At 42.7% G+C, this 19,875-nt stretch overlaps 1 protein-coding gene across 1 annotated transcript; it reads left to right on the top strand.

Moving 5' to 3' along the window:
• The first annotated feature begins 437 nt into the window (after positions 1-437).
• Fem1b (fem-1 homolog B) lies at positions 438-18,893 on the top strand. Its single transcript, XM_055597059.1, has 2 exons — positions 438-1,148; positions 13,108-18,893. Exons 1-2 carry the CDS (start codon positions 901-903, stop codon positions 14,741-14,743), a joined length of 1,884 nt encoding a protein of 627 aa, XP_055453034.1. The 5' UTR covers positions 438-900; the 3' UTR covers positions 14,744-18,893.
• Positions 18,894-19,875: the final 982 nt, after the last annotated feature.

Here is a 19,875-nt window from a genome sequence, read left to right as displayed (position 1 = left end):
ATCACAGGCAGACAGTATCCCACACTATCAATCATAAAACTGGGTGTGCTCCCAAGCCGGTAAGTTCAGTAGCCTTCTCTCCGCCCCCAATCTTGACTAAGTATCCCAGGGTCCTAAGGAGGCGAGTTGATGGCTCCTTGCGTCAAGGGCACTAGGGACTTTCAAGACTAAATCAGGGCTCGGCTAACTGCGCACAGCGGAACCGTTCTTCAGGAAAGCTTCGTTTGCCCGCCGGTCGGTTTAGGAAGCGATACCTACTTAAGCGTCCCTCCCACTCCCGCCTTCCCGCCCTTCCTCCGCCCAGTGTGCGAGGGCTGCCTTCCTCTCACCCTAAGTTCCGGTGCTGGTGCTGCCGGAGCGTTCCGCGAACACCCACGCGGGGCTTGCGGCAGCCCTCCTCGCCACCCGACACTTCCGATTGCCGGCGGGCGAGTGCCCGTGGTTTTCCTGCGCCAGGGGCGAAGCGGAGACCGTTCCGGGCCCTCAGCCCGGCGCGGGGCAGGCGTGCACATCGCTAGCCATCGGGGCGCGCGCGGGCCTCTCGAGACCCAAGCGGCGACCCGTAGCTCGGGCGCGCGCCTGTCGCAGCCCGCAGGAAGGAGGCGGCCTGAGGCCCGGGGCGGCGGCCGCCATGGAGATCCCCTCGGCCCAGGGCCGGTGCCTGGGGCCTCGGGGGCGGCCCTGACCGTCCTCCTCCTCGCCCGGGCCGGGTCACGGCGCTCAGCCCCCTCTGTGTCTCCGCCCTCGCTGGGTCGCGCTGCTGCCTGGGCGCGGCGGCGGCGGCGCCCTGTTGAATGGGCTGTGAGGGCCCGGGTCTGAAGTGCTGGCGGACGCGGCCTCCGGGGGCGCAAGGCAGCAGCAGCGGTGGCGACCAAACGGGTGTTGGAGTTGGCGGCGGCCATGGAGGGCCTGGCTGGCTATGTGTACAAGGCGGCCAGCGAGGGCAAGGTGCTCACTCTGGCTGCCTTGCTCCTTAACCGGTCGGAAAGCGATATCCGCTACCTGCTGGGCTATGTCAGCCAGCAGGGGGGACAGCGCTCCACACCCCTCATCATCGCAGCCCGAAATGGGCACGCCAAGGTGGTGCGCTTGCTGTTAGAACACTACCGTGTGCAGACCCAGCAGACAGGCACCGTCCGCTTCGACGGGTAGGTACATCCCAACTCCAGCGTCCCTCCACGCTCGCGGACCTCCCATGTCCTGGGTCCTCCCCTCCCTCACCCTGTCTTTATGTGCGGACTCACTTCTTCCTTTCCATCTCTCCCTCTGCCCCATCCATGCCCACCTCATCTTCCAAGGCTATGTTTTGCTATCTTTTCTTATCGGCTCCTACCCTGTTCTCCCTGTAGGTGGTAGCCACACCCTGGGTCTTGGGATCTATAGTCTCCATTAGTCAGCGAACACGCAGTGTCGGAGTGGTGGCTGCCCATCTAGGTTTTTATACCTTCTATCAGCACTGGCCTAACCGAGATCGGAAATTAACGAGATCAGCAATTAAAATTGGGGACCTTCTGGTGCTTTATTTAACTACTCCATTTTGTACCCGGTGTGGTCGGAACGAGCCTGAAAGCAGATCGGTGGGGATTTGGGTTAAAATAAGCCTCTGCAATGAGCAGTAGACACAGACTCTTGATTTCGTCTCATAGCCCGGCATCTCTAGACACGATTCTGACTCTTCCACATCGCTGGCAGGTATTTTTTGCCTGCACAGATGTCTCTGGACCTCATGTAGAATTGCTAAATTACATTCTGTAGGGTGATAAGGTGGGAAGGCTTCACAGTTAATATCGTTAAGAAATTACTATTGTTCTAGTCAAATTTTATTTTTTGGGGTTAATTGTACTTATTTTTCGAGAGTCATCATGTTTGACTTTTTTTTTCTTTGCTGAATAACTGGCACATTACAGCTACTGTCAATCTGTCTGTCTACCTACCTACCTACCTACCTACCTACCTACCTACCTATTTTTACCTATTATTCTGGTTTTCAAAACCAGGTCTTGCTCCATATCACAGGCTAGCCTGGAATCCACCGGCTTCTTGCTTCAGCTTCCTAAATGCTGGGATTATAGATGTGTTCTTTAAAGTATTTTTTTTTTAAAGATGACTAGGGAAATGTTAAATTTTGTTTGCCTTTTTTTTTTTCTTAAACAGTAAAAGCCTTTGGTTCTGTTTTCAATGGGAGGAAAACGAGTGGTCTGCTACATTCTAATGAAATGCCAGCTCCTGGGTCTTGGCATCTTTGGTGCTGCTGTAGATAGTAGGAAGGTGGTGTTGAGCAAAGATAGCAAACTAATGTTTGTTTTTCCCCATTGGCTTCTGTGTCCTGGAAATTTTTAGCATCTCGCAACCTTACCTACACCTAGAGGAGTGAAGCAGGATGGCCCCACTGTACAATACTTGTGTGTTAAGTTAGCAGTGAATCCCTGCGATAGTAGCTGCTGCTGCAGAGCTACTGGGTGGAAAAGAGAGATCTCTCAGGAATTTAGAAAGCTCTGGTTAATGCTGTCTGCTTGGATCATCAAAGAGAAAGCTATTTTGAGGTGATAATTAAAAGAACCTGTTGCCAGGTGTGGTGATGCATGCCTGTTATCCCAACATTGAGAGGTAGGAAAATTATGTAAATTTGGGGCCAGCCAGCCAGAGCTACAGGAACCCTGTTTCAAAACCAAGTAAAAATTAAAAACAAATAACCCTCCCCCTAACTCCTGAAGGGATTGGAAATGCAATTTTGAGCCTATGTACCTGAATATCTTGTTTACCATTACACACAAACTAGTGAGATTAAGGAGTTTTTTTTTTTTAAAGATTTATTTATACAGTAGTCTACTTGCATGGGTGCCTACAAACCAGAAGGGGGCACTAGATCTTATTATAGATGGTTGTGAGCCACCCTGTGGTCGCTGAGAATTGAACTCAGGACCTTAGGAAGAACAGCCAGCGCTCTTAACCTCTGAGCCATCTCTCCAGCTGAGATTGAGGAGTTCTAAAGCAGACAGTTGCAGTCACCTACTGTGTGCTAAGCTTTTGGTAGGGATCTATATTCAGAGACAAATGAGACTGTAGAGGCTGACAGTTTGGGCAGAGTCAAACATAAGATGCCCTGCCATTTAGACTTATAGGAGCCTTTGAGACTGCTGAGGGAGAACAGAGAAAAAGGAAGTACTCAGCCTTGTAGTGATGGAGAATCAGGGCTTTACAGAGGAGGTAGTATTTGAGCTGTACTTTAAATAACAGTGGGACATGAAGGGAGACAGCAGTCTGGTGTACTTCAGTGTTTCAGTGCTATTGCAAGAAGAGATCCAAGCAAAGACAACCATGGAAGAGCAGGAAATACTGTGAGGATAGAGAGAAGAGGATAGGCCCAGGGAGGATGCAGAGGTCACTTGAGTGTCTGGTACTGAGAGGATGGAGAGATCACTTGAGAGAGTGGGGTACTGGGAGGATGCAGTGATCAGGTTTTAATGTTCGTATCAAACACTAAGACACAAAGACTGGTGAAACTGTAACTTCAAGTGTTGCAACCATTTGCAGTTTTGCAGAAGGCTTCTGGAAGCTGTGTGTACTAGCCTATGGATTGTTATGGCTGTGAACTGCTATGTTTAAGTAGCTTGGTATTTTATTCTTTTTTTGCTTGGTTTTATTTTATTTTTATGAGACAGGATTTCTCTCTGTAGCCTTGGCTGTCCTGGTCTCTCATTGTAGACTAGGCTGGCCTTGAACTCAGAGATCCTCCTGTCTTTGCCTCCCTGAGTGTTGGGATTACAGGCATGCACCACTGTGCCCGGTGATTATTTTATTCTTTAAATCCCTGTAGTAGGTACAATCTGAGTGTCTTTCACTTTTGACAAGCTTATCAGTTAATAAAAGAGAAGGATTGACATTTATGACCACATCTCAGCTGGCTCACAGGTCTCTGAGAGGATTTTGCAGTTTATCTCATATTTTGACATTTGAGAAACAGAAAAAGAATGGTTTCTCACTGCACTAATTTCAGACATTTAGAGCCTGTTAGTCTGAGTGCTGATAACAACATGAAGCTCACTCATGTATTGAAGGCTGGCTTGTTTTATATCTATCTATCTATCTATCTATCTATCTATCTATCTATCTATCTATATGTTTTTTTTAAGACACATTTTCTCTGTGTAGTCTTGGTTGTCCTGGTCAGCCCCAGCTTTGTAGATCAGAGTGGCCTAGAACTCACATAGATCTGCCTGCCTCTTGTCTCCCAGAGTGCTGGCATTACAAGCTTGCAACGCTGTGCTTGGCTTATTATTAATTTTTAAAAAGATTTATATTATGTTTGTATGCACATCTGAGAGTCCAGAAGAGGGCATCAGATTCTCTGGTTGCAGATGATTTTGAGCTGCCCAGTGTGTCTCCTGAGATCTGAACTCTGGGCCTATCTGAGAGCAGTATGTGCTCTTACTGAGCCATCTCTCTAGCTTCTAGCTTTTTATTTTGTTTTGCTTTTTTAGAGACAGGATCTCACTGTGTAGCTTTGGCAGTCATGGAGCTTGCTATGTAGACCAAGCTGGCCTTGAATGAACTCAGAGAGATCTGTCTGCTATTGTCTCCTAACTACTGCAGTCAAAAAGGTGTACCACTCACTATGCCCAGGCTAGCTTTCTCTTTTTGTGTTTCAAGACAGGGTTTCTCTGTGTAGACCAAGCTGACTCTGCCTCCCGAATGCTGGATTAAAGGGGTATTCTCCCAATCCCCAGTTGTTTTTTTTTTTTATGTTAATTAAATTTTTCCCAATTTTGTGTGCATTGGTGTTTTGACTGCATGTATGTCAGTGTGAAGATGTCGGATCTTGGAGGTATAGACAGTTGTGAGCTACCTTGTGGGTACTGGGATTTGAACCTGGTTCCTCTGGAAGAGTGGTCAGTGCTCTTAACCGCTGAGCCATCTCAACAGTCCCCAGCTTTTGTTTTTAAAAACAATTTTTTGTGGCACTGAGCCCAGCACCTAGAGCCTCCACTCATGTTAGGTGGTGTTCTACCATTTTGATGTGTCTCCACCCTGGGGCTGGATTTTGAAAAGTTAATCTCTTACTTTAGATTTTGTTGGCACTTGACACCCATGACCAGGTGGGAACCAATGAGGCTATTTTTGTGTACTAAAGTAGATTTAATGTTTCTAATTTGTAGCTATTCATATACCATCTTCACAAGTTTTAGGCAAACTTGTTCATCTATCCTGTTACTTACTAAACATGGTCTTTTAAAAATTTAGTTATTTGCTTGATAACTTGCCTGTAGCATTTAGTTTCATTACCTCACATTTTAGTTTCATTTTGCACAGCAGTGCTCATATAATGATGAGTTTTGATGTGTTTTGTGTGTATATTTGTCTAAGAGAGACACAGCTATTAAAATTATTTGTGTCAGATATTTTTGAGACAAGGACTTGTTAGATAGCCCAAGTTGGCCTAAAACTCAAAGTCCTCCCTGGTGTGGGGATTACTGGTATGTGCTGTCACACCCACTTTAGGTTTTAGTTTGTTTCCTTGATTTTTGCTGTTTTTAAACTCTGTGTATCTTAGTTTCTTTTCCTGTTGCTATAAAATATTCTAACAGGCAACTCAAGGAAGAAGATTTTGTTTCAGCTCACAGTGCAAGGGTCCATCATAAAGATGGAGAGGCAGCAGGAGCTGGAAGCATCATATCACATCCACAGTCAGGAAGCAGAGAGTGATGATTGCTGGTGCTCAGCTCAGGAACCAGCTGGGAAAGATGTTGGCTGCTCTCAGTGTGGACTGTTCTCCCTCAGCCTCCCCACATCAACAAAGTCCCTTTTAGGCATATCCAGAGCCTCAATAATCCCTCCATCACAGGTGTGCCTAGAGGCTTGTCTCGTAGGTGGTCCCATGTAGTTGACAAACCATCATACTGTATTTCACCTAAAAGTTTTTATAACCTCTTGGAAACCAAAGTGGATTCATAGTATAAGCTTTAGAGCAATGATTATCAGCTTGTGGGTTGTGGGGATCCAACAGTCCTTTCACAGAGGTCACATATCAGATATCCTACTTGTCAGATATTTATTATGGTTTATAAAAGTAGGAAAATTACAGTTATAAAGTAATGACAACAAAAATAATTTTGTGGTTGGAGGTCACCACAATATGAGTAACTAAAGGGTCAGAGTATCAGGAAGGCTGAGAACCACTGCTCTAGAGGACCTAGAGGGACCACCACCTGGATCTAGCCTCATGTCAGTAATTAGAGTCCTGGAGTAATATTTGAGATTATTTTGCTTATGGCCTAGGATGTAAACACTGAAGTTGATAGAGGTTGAGTAGGGAAGAGCTCCTTGAGGGAATGAAAAACAACATTCAGTTGGTGGTGGGAAGCTTCAAAAATGCCACAGAAGGGGAACAGAGCAAAGGGAAGCCATCCTGCAGCTGTGGAGTAATTGTGCTGACCTGGGTAGGTACTGGGGGTCTGACTCCTTTGTGCTAGTTTGGGAAACACTTGTTCTTGACCCAGTTTGCTGAGACATGAGTGGGAGAGCGCAAGGTAGGACAATGCTGAGTGCTCTTATTTTCAAAGCCAGTGAGAGGAAAAGCAGGAGGACCACATCTTCCACCTTTGCTTAGAAAAACATTGGCAAATGTGTCAGGGAGCCCCGTTGGTCTTGAGAATGATTTCCAGGACTTTAGTTAAGGCTCTGATCATGCACATCTAATGAGTTTTCATTTTTGTTCCCAGTGCTTGAACCATGTATTTCCATTTCAAGCAGAACCAGGAAATCAGTTGTAGAAACATTTCAATAGTAAAATCTCTATGCCTCATGAATAACTTTGTTCTTGAAGAGATTGAATTGATCAGATTATATAGTAGGGAATTGCATTACAGTTTCGGATCAAGACTAGAAAGATCAGTGTTTAAACAGTTTAGTTTTATGTTGTCATCCACCTTGTTTTTGAGGTAGGGTCTCGTTACTTCTGTTGTTGAGCTGTGTGTGCAGCCTGCTAGTCCCATTTGAATCTTGGCTTTTTACATTATTAATAATAATTCTTTCAAAATGTGGGTTTCAGGGCTTGAACTCAGCTGAGAGGATTTTGCATCAAGTGCTTTTACTGCCTGAGCATCTCACCAGCTCCAAGATTACTGTAATACAGTGATTGTCTAAAAGGAACTCAGTAAATGGTGCATTAATTTTATTATATTTTTATATTCTGCTAAAAATGGTATTTTTGTTTTAGGGCTATATAAGTTATACACACATGTGCATACATGCACACAAACATACATAGAGACTTTGTGAAGTAATATTTGAATTTTAGTTGACTCAGTAAAAACATACATACATACATGTGTACCATACACATATGTGCATGCAAAGGAGCAAACAAAAGAGTAGGTAATTGGAACTGTTCCATAGTTCCTGTTGTATTTCTATATGAATAAAGGAAAAATGGTAAAGTGATCAAGTACTTTCTATTATAAGAAGTGAAGGTCTAGCAAGATGGTTTAGTGGGGAAGGGTGCTTACCAAGTCTGAGGACTTGGTTAATTCTTGGAATACACAAGATGGAAGGAGAGAACCAGTTCTTGCAAGGTGTCCTCTAATCTCATTCATGTCATGATGTGCATCCGTTTGCATATATACACTAAATAATTTTTTTAAAAAGATGCATTTATTTATTTTTATTATGGTGCAATATTCTGTCTGTCTGTGCCTGTATACCAGAAGAGGGCCCAATTACAGATGTTTGGGAGCCACTATGTGGTTGCTGGGAATTGAACTCAGGAACTCAGGAAGAGCAGACAATGCTCTTAACCCCTGAGCCATCTCTCCAGCCCCCTAAATAATAAAACAAAAAATATTACCATTATTATTATTATGGTTTTAAAATTTTATTTATTATGTGTATACTATTCTGCCTGCATGTATGCCTGTATATTAGAAGAGGGTACAAGATCTCATTATAGATGATCATGAGCTATCATGTGGTTGCTGGGAATTGAACTGAGGAACTCTGGAAGAGCAGCCAGTGCTCTTAACCTCTGTGCCATCTCTCCAGTGCATTATTTTGGTTTTCAAGACATCGAGTTTTTCTGTGTAGTTCTGGCTGTCCTGGAACAGTCTACCTCAAACTCGCAGAGATCCACCAGCTTCTGCCTTCAAAGTGCTGATATTATTGAGGTGCTACCACCTTAATAATTTAAAAAAAATCAAGTGAAATGCATGTTTGCCTGAAATTTAATTTTCACCATAGATTATGGGAAATTTCATGTCAGGAAAATATTCTAATTGCTTATTGTTTCATTTCCTCATGCTTAAAGGAGGGGCCTGGAGAAATGGCTTGACTGTTAAAGAGTTTGTTTTTCGCTTCCACAGAACCTGGGTTTGGTTCCTAGAATATATATGAAGTTAGTAGATGTTGGTATTAACGCGGTTAGTTACAATGTGTCCTTGTACTGGCTTGTGAAGCTGTTGCTTGTGTGTGTGTATGTGTGTGTATGTGTGTGTGTGTAGATAGGGTGCTAGAGGTTAAAACTAGGGCCTTGCACATGTTCTTCAAACACTCTACAACTGAGCTGCATTCTTAGGCCCTATATTGGTTTTAACATATGAAATTGCTCTGTGCTAGGAATACAAATATAAGGTATTTAAATCTCAAGAAATGTTACATTAAAATTGGTCCTTTACATTATTTTTAACATTAGCAATTAAAATATATTACCTTTTCTCACTTGTGACACAGAGACATGAGCCAGTTGAGTCCTGGAACAAAGTAAGTTCCAGACCAGACAACAGCTATATAGTGAGACCCTGTCTCAAAAATGAAATAAAGCAAAATAATTTTTATTTTTTGGGGGGAAGGATAATAAATACTGGCTCACTTTACATCAAAGGCTGCCTACAACCTTATCTTCCTGTCTCAGACTCCCATTTAGGCACATGCTTAAAATACTACTCTTATTTTCATTGTTTATAAACTAAGGAATTAATCAGGACTAGGCATGATGGTACATGCTTTTAATCTTAATACTCGGGGCTGGCTGGAGGATTGCCAGGTTAAGGCCAGCCTGAGCTATTTCGAGGTTAGCTTATCGTAGAAAAATCACCAAAAGAAAAAAGTTGGAGGAGTCAGTAAAATGTTAGATAAGCAATAGCTTCATGATTGCCAACTGTGCCTTTTACCAACAATTGTCTAATTAAAATTCATTTTAATTAAAATTAGTATATCTAAATTTTCACTTAATATACAGAGTTCAGGGGCTGGAGAGGTGGTTCAGAGGTTAAGAGCACTGGCTGTTCTTCCCAAGGTCCTGAGTTCAGTTCCCAGCAACCACATGGTGCCTCACAACCATCTGTAATGAGATCTGGCGCCCTCTTCTAGTGTGTAAATGTAAAAGCAGGCAAAATACTATACATAATAAATAAACACTGTGTTGAGAAAACAAAGCCATAAAATATATATATATGTGTGTATATATATATATATGTGTATGTGTATATATGTATGTGAATATATACATATATATGTATATATATATAGTTCAATTAAAATGTTTTCATTGTCACAACACACCATTTGTAGTAGTATTATAAAATAGTCACTCTAGTAGTAAACCAAATGAAAAATGTACAAGACATCTGCATTGAAAATTACAAAGTTTCTTTAAGAGAAACAGAAGATAACAATAAACAGGGAAAAACAACTCCTAGTTCATGGTTTAGAAGTCTCAGTAGCCTTGGAGTGAATACCCCATCAGAGGGATCTATCTACACATTTGCGGTTACCCAAAGCACACTCTTAGCAGGCCACGTGTGCATTTGCACATATGGCCAACTCTAACTAAAAGGATGTGGAAAAGTAACTAAAGATAATTTTGAAGAGAAAATAAGGAACTACCATAACTGTTGCTGATGCAAGAGAACATTTCGTAAGTAGACTCACACTCGGGAGGCTCTGGTGGGACTGGGAGTGTAGGTCAGTGGTAGAGTGCTTACCTAGGGGGTATGCTACCCTGGATTCAAGCCCCCAGTCTATGGAGGGAAAGAAAAACTCCAGTGGGATTCAACTAGGAGGCACATTTTCTATGTAAACAGTGCTGGAGCAATTAGCAATCAGTATGGGAGAAAATGAGCCTTGTTCTTACTTCACATGGTAGACAAAAAAATGTTTCTGGAAAGATGGCTTGTAGTTAAGAGCATTTACTGATCTTCTAGAGGGCGGGGTGATTAGGGCCTAGAAAACACTATATACTGAGACTCTTGTCTGAAACAAACAAAACCAAGAAAGAGTTTTTAGAATAATTTTATTCATAAAAGTCAACCTCTGGAAACCAAAATGTCCACTAAGAGGACAATGGATAAGTAAACTAGAATACTCACACAACAGAATACTACATAGCATTCAAAAAGAAGTTGCAGAAACACCTAACTGGAAAAATCTCACAGATATAGTTAGTTAAAAAAAAAAAAAAAAAAAAAGGCACATATGAAGGAGTATGCTGTATAATTTCATTAATAGGAAATTCACATTGCAGGCAAATGATCTAGGGCGGAACTGACTGCGAAGAGGCACAGAACAGTTAGGGTGATCAAAATGTATACCTGGATCAAAAAATAAGTCCATATATGAACCCTGAAGATTCATAGCTGGTGCGATGGCTCAGTAGATAAAGGCACTTGTTGCCAGGTTCAGTTTGCAGACCCTACATTGTAGGAAAGAGAACCAACTCCCATAAGTTGTCCTCTGATGTCCTCATCTTTGTGTGCGTGTACCACAACACACAAATATATGTGCATGCAATAAATACAGATTTACATTTTTAAAAGTTTGTGAATTTTACTAGGTTTGTAATTCTAAGCTGTATAGACTTAAAGAGGTACGCTTGACTTTAAAGAGTAGCTCAAATGCATCAAATTGTTCATGCAAAATATTACAGTGTTTCTAGAACTGTACTAACTACTCAGTATGCAATATAGCTCAGTCTTTACAATAGCCTGCTAGTAGCCCTAAGTGGTAGATACTATTATCATGCTCATCTTGTAGATAACTATTAGGTTTACATAGCACCAAATACACCCAAATATTCAAAGAGCTTTGAACATAAAATACCAACTGCAAGGAAATAGTACATTTTGTTTCTATTTCAAAAGGACTTTTTTAGACTGGTATTAACACATTGTATCAAAAACATACAGGGCCAGTGGGATGGCTCAGCCAGTAAAAATCACAATGGCCAGACCTGATCATCTAGGTTCCATTCCTGGGACCCACGTGGTCAAGGAGAGAACTAACTGCCTTAAGTTGTTCTCTCATTTCCAGATGTTCAGTGGCATCTGCAGCACACACACCACACACACACATACATACACTTAACACAACAAGTCTGGATGATTCTTACAATGAACATTCAAGATGAAGGGAAGTTTGGTTATCTGGTAAGGGCTGCATTCTGCAGAGAAGAATGCTGTCTTTCCAGATGGTAGAAGGCAGAAGAGCAGGTCAGCCTGCCCAGAGCTGAACCTCTTTCATAAGAGCTATAATTTCTAAGAGGCAGGGAGGTGCCCAGGCTGTGATGATCTGACTTTTGGAGATGCATTGTGGGAGTTGCCCTCTTGCTTTGTGGGGGCTGTAATTTGATCTGTGTCACAGCATAAGGTTGTGCAGTGAAGCTCATTAATAGATCTTTGGTGTGCTTAATTGTACTGGTGAATAATTATTTGGTCATCTTTCTTTCCTAACACTGTCAGGTATACTTACTGACTGGTCCTAGCACAGTAATTTTAAATATCTTTAGCAAAATCTTCTTTAGGTTCCATGAAACTGTTATTAGTAAGATTAAAATTAGGAAAAGGAGATGGGAAAAATGGGAAAGGTTGGACTCGTCAGAAGAGCCTAACTTTGTAGAGGTTGCAAACCCTGCTTGTTACAAAGGCTCACTGAGTAACTGGTAACTAAACCCTCAGTGTCCACAGTGTCCAGTCAGGCAGGTGCCTGGGTAGTTTCCCAAATGCTAGTTGTTTCTTGCTTAGCTGTTTCTCATAATGATTTGCTTCAGGAATATATACAGACACATAGTACACACACATACTAACCTTCCATTTGGGACATAGCATGCTAAAACACATTTTTATACAGCATAATATTTACATGGTGAGCATATTTGCTTACTAAGTCTCCATGTGCCTCCTGCCATCCCGCACCTTTCCTAAAGGAAAGCAGGATGCAGCTTCCTGTATTCTCAACTGTCCTATTGCTGTGACCCTTTAATACAGTTCCTCGTGTTGTGCTGACGCCCCACACCTCATAACTAATTCTGCTGCTGTTAGGAATCATAATGTAAATATATTTAGAGATGGAGGGTTGCCTGAGGGGTTGTGAACCACAGCTTGAGAACCGCTGTTTTAGGGCTGCTGTCATCTGCAGCTTCCCCCAACCCTAAAGCGGCATCTAACAGAAATTGTGTAGGAACTGGAGCTGTTTCCTTAAATGGGAAAACTGGCCCCTGGAGGGTCCCTGGTCTACTAAGAGGCAAATCATGCTGTGCGCCGAAGAGTGCCTGAACATAGACCCCAGATACTCCTTCTGCACTTGCATGCTTTGTGTTTGTTGGTGTTAAAGCTGTGTGTGGCATTGGTCCTCACCTTCCTCCCTGATACAGGTTGTTGTTAGATGGGGTCTATGCCTGCCGTGCTGGCCCATTACTAGCTTCTGGGGAGTCTCCTGTCTCCCCCTCCCACCTCATGTAGGAACACTGTGGTGTTAGACACTTGTCACTCTCGGCACTAAGTGTGTTCCGGAGATTGGAACTTAGGCCCTCATGCTTGCACAGCATGTATTTTCCCAATGAGCCAATCTTGCCAGCTTCTCTTGCGTTTTCTGAAGTATATTGATGGTAGTAGAGAGAATTCTTCAGATTTAAAGAATTGTCCTTTAAAATAACAGCAGTAATTTTATTGATCCCATGCTAGGTCAGATGCTTTGCTGAAATTACTTGGTTTTATTTTTACCCAAACTGAAACTTTATTAATGTTTGAGAGTGGATTTTTGGTTAGTGCCTGTGAATGCACCCTTTAAAGCATGTGAGGGCCCATGAACCCATTGTTTGACTATTGTTCTTTCTGTGTGTAGGTATGTCATTGATGGTGCCACTGCTCTTTGGTGTGCTGCGGGAGCCGGACATTTTGAAGTTGTTAAACTTCTAGTCAGCCATGGAGCCAATGTGAACCACACCACAGTCACTAACTCGACCCCATTGCGGGCAGCATGTTTTGATGGCAGACTGGACATTGTAAAATATTTGGTTGAAAATAATGCCAATATCAGCATTGCCAACAAGTATGACAACACCTGCCTAATGATTGCAGCATATAAGGGGCACACAGATGTGGTTAGATACCTTTTAGAACAGCGCGCTGATCCCAATGCCAAAGCACACTGTGGAGCCACAGCATTGCACTTTGCAGCTGAAGCTGGTCACATTGACATCGTGAAAGAGCTGATAAAATGGCGAGCTGCAATAGTGGTGAATGGCCATGGGATGACACCGTTGAAAGTAGCTGCTGAAAGCTGTAAAGCTGATGTCGTTGAACTGTTGCTCTCTCATGCTGATTGTGACCGCAGAAGTCGGATTGAAGCCTTGGAGCTCTTAGGTGCCTCCTTTGCAAATGACCGTGAGAACTATGACATCATGAAGACATACCACTACTTATATTTAGCCATGTTGGAGAGGTTTCAGGATGGTGACAACATTTTTGAAAAAGAGGTCCTCCCACCCATCCATGCTTATGGGAACAGAACTGAGTGTAGGAACCCCCAGGAACTGGAAGCCATTCGGCAAGACAGAGACGCTCTTCACATGGAGGGTCTTATAGTTCGGGAACGGATTTTAGGTGCTGACAACATTGATGTTTCCCACCCCATCATTTACAGAGGGGCCGTCTATGCTGATAACATGGAGTTCGAGCAGTGCATCAAATTGTGGCTTCATGCACTGCATCTCAGGCAGAAAGGTAATAGGAACACCCACAAGGACCTGCTGCGGTTCGCGCAAGTCTTCTCGCAGATGATACACCTCAACGAAGCTGTGAAGGCCCCAGACATAGAATGCGTTTTGAGGTGCAGTGTTTTGGAAATAGAGCAGAGCATGAACAGAGTTAAAACCATCTCCGATGCTGATGTCCACAGTGCCATGGACAACTATGAGTGTAACCTCTATACCTTTCTGTACCTGGTGTGCATCTCCACTAAGACACAGTGTAGTGAAGAAGACCAGTGCAGAATTAACAAGCAGATCTACAACCTGATTCACCTGGACCCTAGGACGCGGGAAGGGTTCACTTTGCTGCACCTAGCTGTCAACTCAAACACACCAGTTGATGATTTCCACACCAACGATGTCTGCAGCTTTCCCAATGCACTGGTCACAAAGCTCCTGCTGGACTGTGGCGCGGAGGTGAATGCTGTGGATAATGAGGGGAACAGTGCCCTCCACATTATCGTCCAGTACAACAGGCCCATCAGCGATTTTCTGACATTACACTCCATCATCATCAGCCTTGTGGAGGCTGGCGCTCACACCGACATGACAAACAAGCAGAATAAGACTCCATTAGACAAAAGTACGACTGGGGTGTCTGAGATACTACTGAAAACTCAGATGAAGATGAGCCTCAAGTGCCTGGCTGCCCGAGCAGTTCGGGCCAATGACATTAACTACCAAGACCAGATCCCCCGGACTCTTGAAGAGTTTGTTGGATTTCATTAAGTGACTGGATGTGTAAAATCGTTTAATGTGGTGCTAAAAAGTAAAGGACTTTAATCACAGACAATAGAATTATGTGTTTGTAAATTCTCCTTTTCTTTCCACTATCCTTTCAGCCCATCCGTCCGTCCTTGGTTCCGTTTGGCCCTTTTCTCATGTGGTATTGATTTCAGCACACTAAACAGCAGCACTGTTCAGGTGTAACTGGAAGGTGTTTGGACATTTTGTTTGTTTCTTTTTCTTTTTTAAAGGAATGAATGTAAGAGATTTTGTGTAATAGGGGGCATTTGTGATTGAAAATTGATGATGTTTTAAAATTGATGTTTTAAACAGCTGCCTACAATAGTACTTCTGTTAAGCTGATGTCGGCATGTCATCTGTGCAGCAGTTTTGAGGATTTCGTGAAGAAAATGAACTAAAGGAAGACTGAGAGCAGTGGGAGGTGCTGGAGCCCTGCGTGGATGGCTCTCGCTCTCCCGGTGTGTGCGGAGGGCTACCGCACATCTTATAGCAGGAGGACTTGAAACACTTAGCTACTGGTTAATTGAAACTGATGTGCAGTCATTGTTGCAAAGTCGAATTCATGGAAACCATGGCATTCTGCTGGGTAGTGTCTTCTAACTGGTGGTCTCAACCTTGTAGACACTGCTAGATTCCACCCTTAGGCTTGAATTCTTCTGGTTTCTGTTGACGGATCTAAACTGCAGTCATGCATTTGATTTGGCTCACAGGCATAATAAATAAGGAGCACACTGTACTATGAAACATTGTCACAGTATAGCTAGACATCGTGTTTTGTCCTTTTCTAGCCCTTTCTTCTTGTGTTGTATCTTTAAAATTTGGAAACTGCCTTTCCAGAAGGGGTTTCTATCTCCCTAATTAGGTGTAAGATGAGAAGGAATGAGGACACACATCTGATGTTTTTTTACTTAGTCCATTGTAAGATGTAGGAAAACCAGGAGTAGGGTATAGGAAATGAAGTATTTGATAAGGAAATGATTCTCAATGCCACACGAAAGGTATATCTCAGCTGTCGACTTTTCTATCACTGAATGCGACACGGAGGTTTTTGTTTTTTGCTTTCTTTTATCAGCAACATTTCAACTCAAGAGTATTCTGTGATTTTCCTCTTTAAGCATCACAGAAATTCAAGTTGAAGGAGCACCAGCTTCTACTGAGGCTGGGAATGATAATGAAAGTAAAACTAGTTTCTGTAATTTTCTCTAGTGCCAAACAAATGCCTGAGCTACCCCTAGTGCATGGTACCATAAATGCAGACCCGCAGCTTCTTGTTTTCCTTTAGTGAAAAGCCTTGTCATGATGCAACATCAGATAAAAACTTTAAACCTTTAAGATTTCACAAACATTTTACCTGTGGATTTGCTTTTAACATGTAGGAGAATGGTTGCCGTTGAAGCAGTGTAAAGCAACCACGCCAAAATCAGCACCTTAAACAGATACCCCACAAAATGAGATACCTGGGTGGGCAGGAGGGGAGACTTGAAGCTTCCTGCTCCAAGGGTGTGAGACCCAGTTGCTCTAATTGTGCTTTGTGTGTGTTCTTGCTTCAGTTAGGAATGTTTTGGTGGTGAATTCTTCTATGCTAATAGATTTCTATTTTCCTAACTTGAGAGTTTACAAGGCTTTTCTGATGGCTGAAAGGGAGGTGTTGGAATGACCCTAATTTGGGAACTTCTGAGAGCCATCCTCCTGTCTCTCCTTGTTCGGGCAGCTCTCAATGTCCCGGAAGAAATGACATACTGCACAAGGTGAGTCAGCCCTGCCCCTTCCCAGGCTCAGGTCAGGTCTTTCTTTTGGACTCAGTCCTGATGAGGACAGTGAGGAATAGCTGTGACACTTAGTGTTCAGTTGGCTTCATTTTTTAAAATATCAGATAATGCTGCATGCTTTAACAACGTTTTCCCCTGTCACTACCCAGGACCAACACTGTTCCATACATTATTTATATATGAAGATGATAAGATGTGCATATTCAGACATAGAATTTAAGGACAGCTTTTGAAGGAGGGAAGACAGTGCTGACAAGGGTGGCGTGAACTCATCCGTGCTGGTGGCAAACTAGCCAGATTTGTTTATTGTATAGTTGCACATTGTGCGCTCTTGCTGAGAGTCTAATTCTGTCTGTACCAGCGCTCCAGATCTGCATTGTGGGACACCTGTATAAAGCCATTATCGGAAGAAGTGATCTTCATGCCTGTTTTTTTCATTAGGTGTTTTTGGTAGAATTCTTTGAAAATATGCTCAGCCAAATGTTCCATAAACTTTGTTTTTAAAGAAAAATAAGTAAGTGAAAGGTGGTAGCTTTGTAGCTAGCTCACTGAGCTGTCTTCTGTTGCAGCCATGTCTGTTGTTTAATGTTTGTTATTGGTAGAATCATGCTTTGAACTGTAACACCTCTTCGGCAGTGTTTGTGATTTCCCTAGAACACTTCTCTGTCGTGTAAATTGTCACATAGCCAGGAGTGCATGGGGTGCTTTCTGCTTTCCATGCAGTTAGGAGTTGGACACTTGCGCTTCAGTAACTAACCCCAGTCTGGGCAGCAAACCCATCTTCCTTGCTGAAAAAAGACTGACATTTTTACAGTCCACTCTGATTGCTCTCACAGCTCAACCACCTGGAGATTCTCTGTGGGGACTAAACACACAAACCAAAAAGCAGCCACGTGCCAAAGCTTTGGTTTTGCTAGTTTTTGAGAGGGGTTTTGATTGATCTCATTAATGCTAATAGTTGATGAATAATGATTGTGAGGGCTTAGGCATGGCAGCATTGTTTGACATAAACTATGGTTAGGGAGCAACACCTCCCTAAAGGCAGCACCGGAGTAGATGTATGTTTCTGAAAACTTAAGTTCCAGAGAGCAGTCCTTTGTTGTAGTTGAGGCAGTGCCTCAAAATGAGGTTGCTTTGGACAATTCAGGCAAAATAGCTTTCTTGTTCTTGGACTAGGGAAGCCAAAGGATTGAATTGTCTGCACTTTGCTGGTTGAGAAGCAGCCAGTGGCTGGACTCATAGGAGTATGTGGGCGAAAGTATCTATGCCTCATGACAGTTGTAAAAATCAGCCACCCAGATGTCAGTGCAGGAGCGCACCCTTCTTACAACTTCCCGCAACAGTAACAGGGAGGAGTTAAACCCTCTTACCTTTTGCTCTGTGAACTGATTTCAGTCCAGATTCTAAACTGTGCCCACACCCATTTTGAAAATGCACAGTTCCACTCTGGATGTCATCTGACAGTCCCTCACTGTGTACGTGCATGGAGGCACTTAGAAGTTTCTGGCAGACCTGCCCAAGATGGGCCAGGCATACAGCAGCCCCATACCAACCCTGGTGTCTGGGACAAATCCTATAGTGACAATGCTGATACATGACTTTTACAAATGTAAAGTAAATGTGGTCTCTAGTCCTAGGTGTGTGGAGTGTACCTTTGTGTTAGTGTGTAGGGAAGGGACAGTGGCTTCTTGATGGTTATGGGGAAGGTATCTTTGATGTGTGTACAGGAGTGAATACTGCTAAATTACTGACAGCTTTCCTTTAGTGGTGAGTCATGGGGATGAGTAGCCTCTCAGAAAATGAAGGCATGAAGAGTCAGGCTAGGCGAGGAAACAGACAGGCTTTGTATCTATTTCTTACCAGGTATTGTAAAATGTGTGCATGGCTTTTTTTGTTGTTGCTCAGTAATTGGTAGAGAAAAAAAGATGAGGGGACCCCTCCCTCCAAGCTTTCCTAACCAGTCTTTCAGTGGTACCTAGCTGGGGAGTAAATCTGGCCGTAACCTATTGACAAGACTGTCCTTTGTAATGTTCACCGCGTCCTGCAGTCCTCGGTGCAGAGGGGCTCCATAGCTGTAGTCCAGTCCTTCACCGTGGCTAACTATGAGCTGGTGATGTTCTGTCGTTCACTCTTGTCAGGCCATCGACGCGACTTTATGAAGCACAGTGACCTTGCTGACTGCACCGAGGCCTATCAGTGACTTGTGTATTGCATGATGCCTTCTCTTTGAGTTTGACATGTAGAATCACCTTTGATTTCATGGCAATTGACAGTCCTAATGGCTCAGCTAATTTGAAACTAACAACTTTGCTGTGTAAAAGGAAAAATGGTGTTGTGTTCAGTAAATGTTTGAAAAAAAAGTATCTTGAAGTTTGTGTCTTTATTGTTCAATGTGAGATCTTTTGTTGAGTTCCTTTTAAAAGGGTTGTTGAAGTTATATGTGTGTGTGTAAAAAAAAATCTTATATTAAGAAAAGCTCAAATAGTAAAGCCAAGTTTTCTCCATGTTCCATTTGGACTATGTAGAGACAGTTGATATAAAACTATTTTTTTTTGTTTGTTTGTTTTTTGAGGCAGGGTTTCTCTGTGTAGCCTTGACTGTCCTGGACTCCTTTTGTAGACCAGGCTGGCCTTGAACTAACGGAGAACTGCCTGCCTCTGCCTCTCTGAGTGCTTACTGGTGTGGACCATTGAGCCCAGCTTATCAAACATCTTTGAGTAGTTTATGTTTCTGTGCATGTACATATCACTTATTTTTACTTGAAAATGCGGATGGACTTGGTGTTTATCATTTAATATGTTAAACATGTTTTCATTTCCATATATATATATTTAAAAATGAAACTTCAAAGCACTTACTTTTGTAGTTGTCTGTTTACCCAGGTTTTTATTGTGGACATTTAGATTTTCTGTTTTCTAAGTACTATGGTAATGAACACCTACATGATTTGCAACCACGTGAGCTCATTGCTAGCCTTGGACTTTGTCTTCAATGTCTGTACTCACAGTTCTGAGAGATTGTTAAAACTGCCCTCTATTTTCCCTGTTCTTATATTGACAGACACCACATACTACCTCATTTAGTTTTTGCTAGGGTGATTAATGAAGAACAGTTTTGTTTGGTTTTTAATGTGTGCTTCTTTAACATTTTGTGTTTCTTTAGTGTTGGACTGTGACCGTTTACTTACCATTTATGAGAAATTTTGTGAAAGTTTAAAAGGAGCTTTCTCACCTACTGGTTATTTTTTCAAAAAGTTGTATGAGAACTTTACATTTAAAAAGTACATTTAGTGTGTGTGTGTGTGTGTGTGTGTGTGTGTGTGTGTGTGTGTGTGTGTGTGTGTGT

The sequence above is a fragment of the Psammomys obesus genome, unplaced genomic scaffold (genome assembly GCF_907164565.1).
Source record: "Psammomys obesus unplaced genomic scaffold, mPsaObe1.curated_primary_1811, whole genome shotgun sequence".
NCBI classification, from domain to species: Eukaryota; Metazoa; Chordata; class Mammalia; order Rodentia; family Muridae; genus Psammomys; species Psammomys obesus.
The sequence above is the reverse complement of the archived record's forward strand: the minus strand, read 5'-3'. Positions and strand labels throughout refer to the sequence as shown.